General features: G+C 45.6%; 1 protein-coding gene across 1 annotated transcript in view; it reads right to left on the minus strand.

The window, feature by feature from the left end:
• Positions 1 to 15252, minus strand: part of GLT1D1 (glycosyltransferase 1 domain containing 1) — a 133893-nt gene extending 118641 nt beyond the window's left edge. The window contains exon 1 of the mRNA XM_044275645.1: positions 14962 to 15252. Coding sequence (XP_044131580.1) covers positions 14962 to 15029 — 68 coding nt within the window. The 5' untranslated portion in view covers positions 15030 to 15252. The remainder of the gene's footprint in view (positions 1 to 14961) is intronic.

The raw sequence follows: 15252 nt of genomic DNA on the forward strand, positions 1-15252 counted from the left end.
ACGCGCGTCGAGGTCTTGTGCTTTTGGCTTACCCTTGCGTTCATCATGTCCTCAGGTATGTTCCACGTATAGTACCACGGTACATCCATACATGGTCCCATTTCACATCCATATTAGGCCCAGGATACCATCCGTGGGGCATTATCATATCTTGAGATCCAGTGACCGTTTTTATTTGTGACATTTATCATATATGTCTTAGTCCTGGATGTGTATGTATGTATGTATGTATGTATGTATATATCTATTTTTTATTTTATTTTATTTTTTTGATGTGAGGTCCATGGACAATCAGTGATTTATTGATTCTGCTTTATAGCATATACCCCTTGCTGGGTTAATTTATTATCCGCTACGCAGTATTGGTTGTCCATGCACCATAATTATCTTGACCTGTAGGTTATCCATGCTTATTTGTGTGGACACACATGGTTTCGCATTTGTGTATACTGCCCTATGTTTCTCTGTTTACCATCCTGTCTTTTCCCTTATTTATTATTCGAGAATAAAGTGATATTTTGATATATTATCTCCACTTGCTTTTTTGTTTATAGATTAGATACTATACAGGTGATATATGTTTCTGTCTAGGTTGGACAGAGAGGTGTTTGTAGGTTTAACGATGACTTATGTGCCTGCACGAACGACAGGATCACCGGATGAACGAGCGTTTTGCTTGTTCATCGGCGGCACATTTAGACGGGCAGGTTGTTGGAAACAAACGGTGGTTCCCGATAATTTGCCCAAAAATCGGACAGTCTACATGTACAGCATTATAAACTATTATAACACTGTGCAATCCTATCAGAGGTCACAACGGGGCCTCACACTGACACACGCTACGAGTTTCTCGCATTGAACTCGCTCGTGTGTGTGTCTAGTCTTATAGGGCTAAAATAGCCGAGTAACTATCCATTCTACGACGCTGGTCAGAGGAGCTTTCTAATCCTCACTGGTCAGCAGTCTCCACGACTCCACTATTGCTAGCAATTTATCACCAAATTGTGAAATTATAACTTAATAGAATCTGATGTTTTGCAATTCTGGAGTCACATCAAACGTGCAAGTCCTGCCGGGAACCCATTGATTTCACTGTGTAGCACTAGGCTTAAATGGTAAAGAGGTTATCCAGTATCTACAACAGGCCCCCCCCCCCCCCCCCCCAAATGGGCCGGGCCCCTCACTATGAATATACTTACCCCACTCCCTGCGCCGCTCCTGGTCCCCGCACCTTCTCCCTGTACACGGATGAAAACATCCGGTGTCGGGGGAGGAGCAGCCAATGGCAGGCAGGGAAGGGGGGGGGGGGCGCGAGCCTCCATAGCGTCACCCGCGATATGCTAGGAAAGCTTGTCCCCGTCTGCCATTGGCTGCTCCCCCATGACTCCGGACGTTTTCATCCATGTACAGGGAGAAGGTGCGGGGACCAGGAGCGGCGCAGGGAGTGGGGCAAGTATATTACCTGTGAGGGGCCCGACACATGGGGGGGATGTAGTAGATACTGGATACCCCAGCATGCTGTGATCTTGGCCAAGTAACACAAAATTCAGCTACAAAAAGCGCACTGTTTGTAGGGCGTCTTAAGAGTTTCCTAATAGTCAACATGTAACACTGGGCAGCTTTAAGGCTACATGCAAACGACCGTTGTGCGTTTTGCGGTCCGCAAATTGCGGATCCACAAAACACAGATGGCGTCCGTGTGCGTTCCGCAATTTGCGGAACAGTACGGACAACTATTGATTATAACTGCCTATTCTCACGGAACGGAGCAATGGATGCGGACAGCACACAGAGTGTTGTCCGCATCTTTTGCGGCCCAATTGAAGTGAATGGGTCCACATCAAAGCTGCAAAAACAACGGTCGTGTGCATGAGGCCTAAAAAACATAGCAAGAAACCACCCTGCAGGTTACTTTAAGGTGCTGGTATGTCAGCAGTGGTTTTACGGCATTATTCAGTTTAGAAGCACTGCAAAATTCAGGCTCTTTCTTTCTCTGATTAGCAAAAATTGAAGAAAAGCTCCAGCACCACGATGGACGTAATGGAAATCCCGATCTTTATTGTCACCAAAATTCAGGTAGGTACAGCAAACAAGAAACACTGGTGCCCACCGGTTCCCAAGATCTACGCGTTTCGAACAGTAGTGTTCTTAGTTATGATCCTAGGTGTCTGTCTGACATGTTCCAAACTGAAATAGGGTTCACCTCCGACATCTCCACCCTCCTGGGGGGGGTGTAGAGAAGCAGGGCGGACAACAAAATCAGCTGGGTCCATGCGAGACACCTGTGCAAACCTTATCGCCCATATCATATAATCAATCACACTCCCAATAGTGCTATAAACAGACAATGAAAAATACATAAAAATATATATAATATAAAACCCCATGTAGCCCCTTTCCCCGAAAGGTATCAGCGTAATATCCCTACATGGTACAGATTACATTGTTTTTATCAATGAGCAAATAGAAAAACTGTGATTTCATAGGAATATATTCCTCCACTAGTTGACTGCATCGTGTTTCATGTCTAACCTTGAATTATTATTATTCTTGAATTTTTATTCCACACACATATATTTTTTTTTTATTATGGTTTGTTTGGTATATCTATGTCGATGATATATATATATTCCTCACCATTCTCATGATGAGTCAGCGTAAAATAGTTGCTTTATCACCGCCAAATTTGTAAAAAAAAAACGCATGGTGTGAATTAAAGTTGTAGTATATACTCATAAAACCATCAAACACAATGCATTCAAAAATTCCTCATACGGTATGAACTGTGATATACCATAAAATCAGAGACAATTTATATAACAGGTACAATACAGTCAACAGTTGTTATCCACTGTAATTTTCCTAATATGGTATGTTGTCTTCCAATTTCCGTTCATACAAATCGCATAATATGTACTATGACTTATTGTCGGAAAAATAAACTGGTCAATTGGCTATAATCAAGCACATAGAATATGTAGGAATATACAAAACCAAAAATGAAACATGTATGTCCTCTGCACCTTTCCTTCCTGTTTTAAGTTAGAGTTCATGGAAGTTTTTATTTTTTGTCACAAGTTAGCGGAAAATGAAATCCTAAAAAGGTGCTCTTTAGAATTTGGGCCCCTTTGCGCACCTAGGCTACAAAAAAGTGTCACATGTGGTATCGCCATACTCAGAAGAAGTAGGGCAATGTGTTTTGGGGTGTCTTTTTACATATACCCATGCTGAGTGAGAGAAATATCTCTCTAAAAGACAACTTTTCCCATTTTTTTTATATAAAGTTGTCATTTTAGAGAGATATTTCTCTCACTCAGCATGGGTATATTTAAAAAGACACCCCAAAACACATTGCCCAACTTCTCCTGAGTACGGCGATACCACGTGTGACACTTTTTTTGCAGCCTAGGTGCACAAAGGGGCCCAAATTCTAAAGAGTACCATTAGGATTTCACAGGGCATTTTTTTACACATTTGGATTCCAAATTACTTCTCACGCTTTAGGTCCCCTAAAATGCCAGGGCAGTATAAATACCCTACAAGTGACCCCATTTCGGAAAGAAGACACCCCAAGGTATTTTGTGATTGGCATAGTGTGTTCATTGAAGTTTTTATTTTTCGTAACAAGTTAGTGGAATATGAGACTTTGTAAGAAAAACTAAATTACGTACCGGTAATTCCCTTTTCATGAATCCTCCATGACGGCATACTATGAGATGACCCGCCTCCAACCAGGTAGGGACAGGAAGTATAAATTTGACTCTCCTCCGGCTCCTCCTCAGTGCCTTTCTGGATCGACAGCCTAGAGAGTGTTCTTTCGAATCTTTTTTTCATTTATACCCCTTTTTTTTTTTTTCCCACACCATCACCTATGTGTAGGCCTATCATATTCGTATATACATTATATATATATTTTTTATTTTTATTTTTTTTTTCGGGTGGGAAACCCTTATGCCGTCATGGAGGATTCATGAAAAGGGAATTACCGGTACGTAATTTGGTTTTTCCCTTTCATCCTCCATGACGGCATACCATGAGATATAACATATTAACAACTTGGGGGGGGGGGGGATTATAGCCTGAAGGACTTTCCTCCCAAAGGCTAGATCTTGACCTGCCTTAACATGGATTCTGTAATGTTTGATAAAAGTATTAGGGCTAGACCAAGTGGCCGCCCTACAGATTTGCTCTAGTGAAGCGTTAGCCCTTTCTGCCCAAGAGGCAGAAACTGATCTTGTAGAATGGGCTGTAAAGGCTTCAGGAGGCGATTTCCCTAGCGCTTTATACGATTCTGAGATCGATCGATTTTTTGTCGCTCTCTGCCCTTTATTTGTGCCAAGAAACTGAACAAATAAGGAGTCCATCTTTCTGAAAGCCTTCGTGGCCTCTAAATATATTAGCACTGCTCTCCGCACATCCAATTTATGAAACCTCTCCTCCCCTTCTGTTTTCGGGTTGTCACAAAATGAGGGAACCAATATTTCTTCTTGCCTGTGGAAATTAGACACAACTTTGGGAAGGAAGGAGTTATCCAATTTAAACGTAATTCTATCTGAAGAAATAACACAGAAAGGTTCATTAATTTTCAGGGCCTGGATTTCACTAACCCTGCGGGCTGATGTAATTGCTACTAAGAACAGGGTTTTAAGTGTTATATATTTTACAGAGACAGATAATAAGGGGCTTTCTACTAAGCCCGATAAAACTACATTAAGATCCCAGGGGGGAGTCATAGCTTTCAATGATGGTCTCAGTCTATCTGCCCCTTTAAGGAATCTGACAACCCAAGAATGATTGGCAATTTTTTTCATCAAAAACTGTACTAAGGGCCGATACGTGAACCCTCAGTGTATTGGGACGAAGACCTTTCTCCAGCCCAGATTGTAAAAAACCTAGAACTGAAAGGACTGAAAATTTTTCAGGGTATACTTTCTCTTTTATACACCAGGTATTAAAGGCTCTCCAAACTTTATTATAGATCTTTGAGGTTGTCTCCTTTCTACTAGCCGACATAGTATTGATGACAGGATCTGTCAGGCCTTTAGCTTTTAAGATCAACCTTTCAGGTTCCAAGCTGCCAAATGCAGCTTTTCCACCTCGGGATGGAGAAGTGGACCCTGCGACAACAAATACTGATCCCAAGGAAGGATCCATGGACTTTGGATGGACATGATCTTCAATAGAGGAAACCATGATTTTTTGGGCCATAAGGGGGCTATCAAAATAACATGAGCCCTGTCTTGCCTTATCTTCTTTATCACTCGAGAAATTAGTTGCGGGGGGGAGGCATAAGCTAGATGGAAATTCCATTTTAATGAAAAGGCATCTATGCCTTCGCTTTTGTCTCTTGATTGAGGGAAAGGAAACTACCTACTTTTGCGTTTGTGGCTGATGCAAAGAAGTCTATCTGGGGAACCCCCCACTTTTTGGTTATTTGGAGAAAAACCTGTTCCTTCAAACTCCATTCTGTTCGACATATTTTGACCCTGCTTAGGAAGTCTGCTTTTACATTTAAGCTTCCTTTTAAATGGACTGCTGAAAGGGATCTTATATTTCCTTCTGCCCAGGAAGGATATTTGGCTCAGACATTGGCTTCTTGTTCCACCCTGATGGTTTAAATATGCTACCACTGTTGTGTTGTCTGATCTTATTTGGACATCTTTTCCTTCTATGTATTGACTCGCCACTTTTATAGTTTCCCAAACTGCCATCAATTCCTTTTGGTTTGAGGACAAAGTCTTCTGGTGGTCTGCCCAGGCCCCTTGGAAATAGTGATGAGAGTAATGCGCTCCCCACCCCCAAGGACTTGCATCTGTAGTGACGAACACCTGTTCCTCCGAATTCCATGGAATTCCCTGGCATAGGTGACTTACTTGTTTTCACCACAGAAGACTCTGGTTTACTATAAAAGGGAATCAGAACTGTTTGTTCCAATGAACTTTGGTTTCTGTCCCAGCAGGCTAATATCCAATGTTGCAGAGTTCGAGAGTGGAACTGAGCCCACTTTACTGCAGGGATGCAAGAGGTCAAGGTCCCTTGTAGTCTCATAGCCTCTCGTATCGAACAAGATGGATGACTCTGAAACCTTGAGACCTTTTCTACCACTCCCGAGACTTTTTGCTCTGTAAGAGACGTCCTCTGACGAGTGGTGTCCAGGGAGAGACCCAAGAAAATTATTTCCTGGGACGGGACTGGCTTCGATTTTTCCCAATTTATCAGCCATCCTGCTAGATACAGCGTCTGGCAGGTCACTAAGAGATTGTTCTCCAGTCTTGACTCGCCTACTATCAGTAGGTCATCTAGATACGGAATAATCAGGATGTTTCTCCTTCTCAAGTGGGCCACCAGCTCCAGCATCACCTTTGTGAAGACCCTGGGGGCCGAGGTTATCCCAAAGGGTAATACCTGGAACTGAAAATGGAGCAGATCTTTCCCCAAATAAACTGCTATCCGCAGGAATTTTTGGGACTGTTTGCATACCGGAATATGGTAGTATGCGTCTCTTAAGTCTAGGGAGGCTAAGAAGTCTCCCTTTTTCAGCAGATTCACGGTTGATCTTATGGTTTCCATTTTGAATTTGTTGTACTGTATGAACTTGTTTAAGTTTTTAGGTTTATTATTAACCGAAATTTCCCGTCTGTTTTTTTTACTAGAAAAACGGTTGAATAATATCCCTGACCTTTTTGAGACTAGGGAACCGGAATTATGGCTTTTTGAGCCAGTAGCTTCCGAATCCCTTCTTCCAGATTTGTTTGGAGAACAGCTGTTTTTTGAATAGGAGTTACCCTGAAAATATTTGAGGGAGGAGGAAGACGGAAAACTATTTTGTAGCCTTCTGATATTGTATTTAAGACCCAAGGGTTTGTTGTAATCTTTTCCCAATAGTCTAGAAAAAAAACTTAGTCTCCCTCCTACCTGAGCACTGGCGACATTGCTTTGACGATTCCGTATTCTTTGTAGAGAACAGGTACCCTTTACTCTTCTGGTTTCTTCCCCTTGACCAGCCTGAATCCCTATTCGTTTTCTTTGCTTGAAAGGGGGTCCCTTTTTTAACCCTCCGAAAGGGAAATTTCCTTTTCCCGGAATCTCTGGGAAAGGTTTTCTTTGAATCGGAAGCCTTTTCTAGGATGGACTCTGAATCTTCTCCAAACAACAAATTACCATGAAAAGGCAAGGTACATAACTTTAATTTTGAACTGACCTCACCTGACCAAGACTTTAACCAGAGGGACCTTCTTGCTACGACCACTAACCCAGATGCCTTTGCAGCTATCCTGACAGATTCCGCAGTGGAATCTGATAGGAAATCCACAGCTTTAATTAAGAGCGGAAAGGAATCTTTTAGATTACCATATGTATTTCCGCTTTTCAGTAAGGATTCTAACTGCGTGAGCCATTTCTTTAGTGATCTGGATACCGATGTTGCAGCTAGGTTTGGTTTAAACAGGGCCGCACAAGCTTCCCATGTCTTTTTGAGGGTCTGATCCGTCTTTTTATGCATGGGGTCCCTTAATGATCCCATGTCTTCAAATGGTAAGGCGTTTGGACCCTTAACTAATTTAGATACGGAAATGTCTATTTTAGGACAGGTTGTTAAAAGAGCTTCATCTTCACTAGAAAAGGGGAGCCGTCGCCTTATTGTCTTAGGAATGAACAGTTTCCTATCCGGGGATTTCCATTCCCTTTTAATTAGATCGTGCATGTTTTTATGTACGGAAAGCCTCGGTTAGACCTCTGCTCAAATCCACTGAACATCTCGTCATGGACTGATCTGCAGATTTTTTCGTCAGAAAGATCCATAGTGGCTCTAACTGCCTTAATTAACTCTCTGGTATCCTCAGATGAAAAGAGATCGTTTTTAAATTCTGAATCCGATCCAGAATCTTCAGACCCGAGTTCACCTGACTCTGAATCCTCCTCTAATTCTGAATCAGACGTTTTTGTCGCTGGTTCCTGCGCCTGTTTGGAGCAGGAAGGGATTAATGAGGTATCTGACATAGCAGCCCCGATTTCTTCCCTAATTGTGTTTTTAAGTTCTTCTTTTAGGGACGGAACTAATTCCTTAGAAATGTTGTCAGTACATTTTTTACAAACTTTCCTAGTAGAGGAATCTGAAAGTTTAACAGAACAGAGACTGCACTTTTTTGTCCTCTGACTAGATTTTGCTTTCTGAGCACTCTCTTTCTCATTCTGCACACATACAGAAAGAAAGAAAATACATAAGGGTTAACTTAACAGAATATACTGCCTTTACCCTTGTTCTAGTCACATTACTCACTGGTACGAATCCCTGAGTGGTCTCCATAACTTCACCTGGATCCAGCATGATTTTAGGGTAACAAGCCAGCTCACTGTTCCCCCTTAAATAGCTTTACCTTAAGACCTCAGATCAGAGGACGACCTCAGTCATAATCCTGCGCGATTTTGAATCTCCCGCCGCCAGCATGCGATCCACCGCCCAGAAGTGCTCTCAGGCCCCATACCGGAAGTAAGCCTGTGGAACGCTTCGTGGAACTCCTAGAGCGCGTCCACTTCCGGTGACGACACTGTGAGCGCCGGCCATGCCGGATCGCAGTGTGGAGTTTAGCAACCGACCGGAGGGACTCCCTGAGTGTCCGACCCCACGTGGACCTGTCTGCCCGCGCTAGCAGCAGGTAAAAGACAGGACTTCAGAGCCCATTTTCCCCAACTAGGATCCGGACTCTGCTGCCTCCTCACATGGTAATCCTTCTTCTTTCTTCATGGTCGGCGACCATAAGGGAAAACCCTATCTCCTACCTGGAGGGACAGGAAGACACTGAGGAGGAGCCGGAGGAGAGTCAAATTTATACTTCCTGTCCCTACCTGGTTGGAGGCGGGTCATCTCATGGTATGCCGTCATGGAGGATGAAAGGGAAAAAATTAAATAAAAAATAATAATCATTTTCCGCTAACTTGTGCCAAAAAACAAAATATTATAGGAACTTGCCATGCCCCTCACAGAATACCTTGGGGTGTCTTCTTTCCAAAATGGGGTCACTTGTGGGGTATTTATACTGCCCTGGCATTTTAGGGGACCTAAAGCGTGAGAAGTAGTTTGGAATCCAAATGCGTAAAAAATGCCCTGTGAAATCCTAAAGGTGCCCTTTAGAATTTGGGCCTCTTTGCGCACCTAGGCTGCAAAAAAGTGTCACACATGTGGTATCGCTGTACTGGGCTGAAAGAAAAAATGAACGGCACAGATTTCTTCATTCGCATCGATCAAAGTGGATGAAAAAAACCTCTGCCAAAAAAAATGTGCAAAAAAAAAAAAAAAGGAGGGGAAAGGCGTCTGCCAGGACATAGGAGCTCTGCCCAACATCCAAACCCGATTTCTCCATTCACATCAATCGATGTGGATGAATAAATCATTGCCGGAATTATTATTTTTTTATATATAAAATATGTTTGCCAAAGCATATGAACACCGCCCCTCAGCTCATAAGCCTCGGCAAACGTATCTTTTTTACTGCAGAGGAGAAATTTCATCTTGCAGCGCCGCATACACCGACTTTTGTGTAATCTGACAGCAGCGCAATGCTTCTGTCAGAATGCACATCAGTGCTGCAGCTGGTTGATCAGTTGGTCCACCTAGAAGGTAAAAAAACAAAACAAAACAGTGTGGTACTTCCGGAAACACTCCCCTAAGCATAAGGCAGAAATAGCGGGTGTCACGCCTTATTCCACTCCTGCTACAGACACAACATCTTTTTCGGGGTGACACTTGGTTTGAGGTACCAGCAACGACATTGGGGAAATGTCGCTCGTGTAGACGTCTCACTACACTGGTGGTTGGGGCCACGGAACCTCCTGGATACAGGAGGTTCTCGATGATCTCTTCCTGAAATTTGAGGAAGGATCTTGTTCTCCCAGCCTTACGGAAGAGAACAAAACTATTGTACATCGCCAATTGAATTAGGTATACAGACACCTTCTTATACCAGCGTCTGGTCCTGCGGGAAAGTAAATAAGGAGCCAACATCTGGTCATTGAAGTCTACCCCTCCCATGAGTGATTTATAGTTGTGGACACAGAGGGGCTTTTCAATGACTCCAGTTGTTCGTTCAATTTGTATTGTCGTGTCTGTGTGAATGGAGGAGAGCATGTAAACGTCACGCTTGTCTCTCTATTTCACCGTGAGCAGTTCTACGTTACACAAGGCAGCCCCCCCCCCCCCCCCCCCCTGCAAGACGGGTGGTAACGAGCCGTTGGGGGGAAGGCCCAGAAAAGTTTTAAATTCGGAAACTTGGATGGGTTTCCACCGGAAAGACTGTGCATAAAAGCTTCCCGGGTTGGCGGCTATAAAATTGAGTGGCATACCGGTTTGTTTCTGCCACGACTAAGTCCAAGAGCTCCGCAGTCAAGAACAGCTAGAAAAAACCCTGTGCCGATCTGAGCTGTCTCAACCCGAACTCCAGACTGGGCGGTGAAAGGGGGAACTACCGGTGCGGCTGAAGTTGGGGGCTGACAATCAGGGTTTGCCAGCACCTCAGGGACTCTAGGGGCTCTACGGGCCTGTCTGTGCGGTGGCTGCGACGGGGGAACTAATGCACGTGCCACCGTACCAGCTTCAACTGCCTTTCTGGTGCTCGCCACTTCACCATGTTCTACGGCAGTGCTGGTACTAGGTCCAGGATGGGCTGCGCTGCTGGTGTATGCCTCACCACGTAATCCGACAGCGCCAGCCCCACTCTGCTACCCATGAAGCAGATCCTGCGCAACCTGTGGTCTAGCAACACGGGGCCGGGTACGCCTGGTGGTATCAGGGACCCCAACCTCATCGTCCGAACTTTGGGTCAGACTGCCACTGCTTTCTACAGGTTCGTATTCTGACCCGCTGGATTCGTCAGATGAGGGTTCCCATTCCTCATCCGACTGGGTCAGAAGCCTGTAGGCCTCTTCAGAAGAATACCCCTTGTTTGCCATTTGGTCAACTAAATTTAGGGGTATTCCCTGAGACTACCCAAGAAAAAAAGCAAGCCTGTCTTACAAATGGGAGGCCAGCGAAGTACCGGAGGCCGCTGCGATTGATAAAAAATATCAAAACTGGTTGTTTTTTTATCGCCGCAGCGCTTATGAAGTGATTGTGCAGCGATAAAAAATAAATAAAAAATTGTCACTACGGCGGGGCGGGCGTGGGTGAACGCACGTGTGGGCGACCGATCAGGCAAACGCTGCGTTTTGGGTGGAGGGTGAACTAAGGTGACACTAATACTATTATAGATCTGACTGATCAGTTTTGATCACTTACAGATACTATAAAGTACCAATGCTGATTAGCGATACGCGAATCAGTGACTGCGGTGCGGTGGGCTGGGCGCTAACAGACGCTAACTACCTACCAAAGGGGCCTAAACTAACCTAAAACCTAACAGTCAATACCAGTGAAAAAAAAAAAAAAAAAGGGACAGTTTACACTAATCACTTTTTTCCCCTTTTACTAGTGATTGACGGGGTGATCAAGGGGTTAATTGGGGTGATCTGGGGCAAAATGTGTAGTGTTTGGTGTACTCACAGTGATCTGTGCTCTCTGCTGGGACCAACCGACGAAAAGGAACCAGCAGAGGAGCACAGAAGCCATTTAACACTATATTTATAAATATAATGTGTTAAATGGCTTCCGATTTGATTTTTTTAAACGTCACCAACCTGCCAGCGGTGATCATTGGCTGGCAGGCTGGTGATGAACTTCTCCTGCTCTTGTCCCGGCCCGCACTGCGCATGTTCGGGGCCGCTCGAAATCTCGCGTCTCGCGAGAGGACGCGCCGATGCGTCCAGGAGGAAAAACCCAGCCGCCCGCCGGACGCAATCCTGCGTTAGGCGGTCGGGAGGTGGTTAAAGTGTCCCTGGAAAAAATAAAAATAAAATAAAAGTGGCATCATGTGGTAGCAGACCCAGATTGACAGAGGTGTGGAAACACAAGCAAAAGTATGCCAGCAGTACAGCACAAAATACTGCCCCAGCACAACCAGATACCACAGTGCAGCACAAAATACTGCCCCAGCACAACCAGATACCACAGTGCAGCACACAATACTGCCCCAGCACAACCAGATACCACAGTGCATCACAAAATACTGCCCCAGCACAACCAGATACCACAGTGCATCACAAAATACTGCCCCAGCACAACCAGATACCACAGTGCATCACAAAATACTGCCCCAGCACAACCAGATACCACAGTGCATCACAAAATACTGCCCCAGCACAACCAGATACCACAGTGCATCACAAAATACTGCCCCAGCACAACCAGATACCACAGTGCAGCACACAATACTGCCCCAGCACAACCAGATGCCACAGTGCATCACAAAATACTACCCCAGCACAACCAGATACCACAGTGCAGCACACAATACTGCCCCAGCACAACCAGATACCACAGTGCATCACAAAATACTGCCCCAGCACAACCAGATACCACAGTGCATCACAAAATACTGCCCCAGCACAACCAGATACCACAGTGCATCACAAAATACTGCCCCAGCACAACCAGATACCACAGTGCATCACAAAATACTGCCCCAGCACAACCAGATACCACAGTGCATCACAAAATACTGCCCCAGCACAACCAGATACCACAGTGCAGCACAAAATACTGCCCCAGCACAACCAGATGCCACAGTGCATCACAAAATACTGCCCCAGCACAACCAGATACCACAGTGCAGCACACAATACTGCCCCAGCACAACCAGATGCCACAGTGCATCACAAAATACTGCCCCAGCACAACCAGATACCACAGTGCATCACAAAATACTGCCTCAGCACAACCAGATGCCACAGTGCATCACAAAATACTGCCCCAGCACAACCAGATACCACAGTGCAGCACACAATACTGCCCTCAGCACAACCAGATACCAGAGTGCAGCACAAAATACTGCCCCAGCACAACCAGATACCACAGTGCATCACATAATACTGCCCCAGCACAACCAGATACCACAGTGCAGCACACAATACTGCCCTCAGCACAACCAGATACCAGAGTGCAGCACAAAATACTGCCCCAGCACAACCAGATACCACAGTGCAGCATAAAATATCGCTGCCCGCATCTACAAGCGCTCTCAGAGAACCCCTTTTCAGAGAGTCTCTTGCTCTGGAGGACCTACCAGAACCTTACATTATACAGACAGGCAATGCTACATTTCAGCAGTCTGTCCTTGAGTACACATTGTAAGCCAGGGACGACTACTGCTCAGGGTCACGTGCACCGAGTGAAAGGGGAAGTTACTGGCTCCATAACACAGCTGACGTGGATCACCAAACAAGTTACACAAACTGTCAGTTAAGCAAATAATTACATGACAGAAGAAACACCATCCTATATGACACCACAACCAGATATTTCTGACAAACATGAAATGCTGAGGTAAAGGTTGATGAAGACCTCCACCCTACACAGCGGGCCACATTTACTAAGCCAGTCTTAGTTCCCCCACCCTAGTAGACGGCTAATATATGTCGAGGCACGTGTCAGAATAGTGGTTTACCAGAACAGTGGTCTCCAACCTGTAGCTCTTAAAGGGGTATTCCAGGTGTTTGAAGTGGTCTGTGGATAGGGGATACCTTTCAGATTGGTGGGGATCCTACCGCTGGGAGCCCCATCGATCATGAAAACAGTGGCCCCGTACCCCTGCAATGAGCGCAGTGGTCCGTCGTCAATGCATGCGGCTTCTCCATTCATTTCTATGGGAGTTCCAGAGATAGAGTACAGCGCTCACCTATCTCTGGAATTCCCATAGAAATGAATGGAGTGGCCACGCCGTTTGTTTCAGGAGGGCTGCAGGACGTACAGAGCCCCTATTCTCAGAATACCCCTGTAAAACGACACCTCCCAGCATGCCCCAATAGCCTGCACCTGTTAGGCCTTGCTAAGAGGTGAAGAACATCACATCCTAATGAGACATCTGGAGGACACCTCAGCACTAGCGGGGCCTTCATCTAGTGGCTTGTTTAGGAGACGATTTAACGTACATTTACCGTGTAGAATCCACGTGTGACATGCAGATGTGCTGTGGGCCGCGGATTTCACCCCATACATTACAAAGGGGTGGTCTTACTCTCACCGATAGCTGAAGGGAGCCTGGTACTCCAGAGTCCCTGCGCACATTGCGGAATAGGTGCGGTTCTTTTTTCCCACAAGGATTCCTGGGCAGAAAACCCCCGGCATAGTACAGTACTCATGCACTTTGAGTGCGGAAATTGAGCTGAATTGCGTATTTCCAAATCTGCAGCATGTCAACGATGTTTGCATTGGAGAGGGAGAAATCCACGGCACAATCCACACGTCGGAGAATAACACGCACCCACATACTTTAATTTTTTTCTGTGGACTGTGGGTCCAGGTGACACCATGGAAGCACGCCCTATTTGTCTGTGATTATAATCTATGGGTCCTTGAAAACCTATGGCGCAACATGGATGTCATCTGTCAGTCATTTTCAGGGGCCATTGGTAGAAGATGCTTTTTTTTTTTTTAGCACCGCAAAAAAAAAAAAATTAGATATATATATATATATAAACAAAATGGGCACACAGATCCTTCACGGACATCTCCCGTGACCATCGGACATAGGAGGCCTGGCCATTCAGACGTAAGTACCCCCCTTGCTGCAGACCGCACATTGTGGTTGGTAATGTACAGGATCCACGTGTCCATTTGGGGACCCACCGACTTGAATGGGTCCGCGACGTGCAAGAGACGGAAACAGATAGGACATGTCCCACCTTTTGCGGTGCGAAGGCACGGACCCAAAAGCGCTTCCGATCCATGGGTCCACAGCGCGTAGTGCCCACGGCCGGTGTGTGGGCTGTAATACGGGCAGAGCCTGAATGGACCCTAGTCATGTGTATAGTAACATGTCCTGCACTGATGTGGCCATATGATGTCCAGGATGCAGGCTCACTCATGTCACTTACCTGATCCTGTCGGCAGTGGTGGAGTTCCCAGTGTTTGCTCTCATACAGGCCAGAAAGAGGATCCTCATGGCTGACAGCTCCCAGCCCCCGGGGCCCCTCCGCCACGTCCCTGCTGCTGCTGCCGCCGTACACCCGGATCTGTAGCCCGTACATGCCCCACACCCAGGGGTGCGGCGGACACGGCGGTCACCAGCTGCCTGTACACACGTTATCCATAGAGATGTACACAGTCCATCACTGAAATGTGCGTCCCCAGAAACAGCGCCATGCGGCTGACGTTCCTACCCGTGC

This window comes from Bufo gargarizans, chromosome 1 (assembly GCF_014858855.1).
Source record: "Bufo gargarizans isolate SCDJY-AF-19 chromosome 1, ASM1485885v1, whole genome shotgun sequence".
NCBI lineage: Eukaryota > Metazoa > Chordata > Amphibia > Anura > Bufonidae > Bufo > Bufo gargarizans.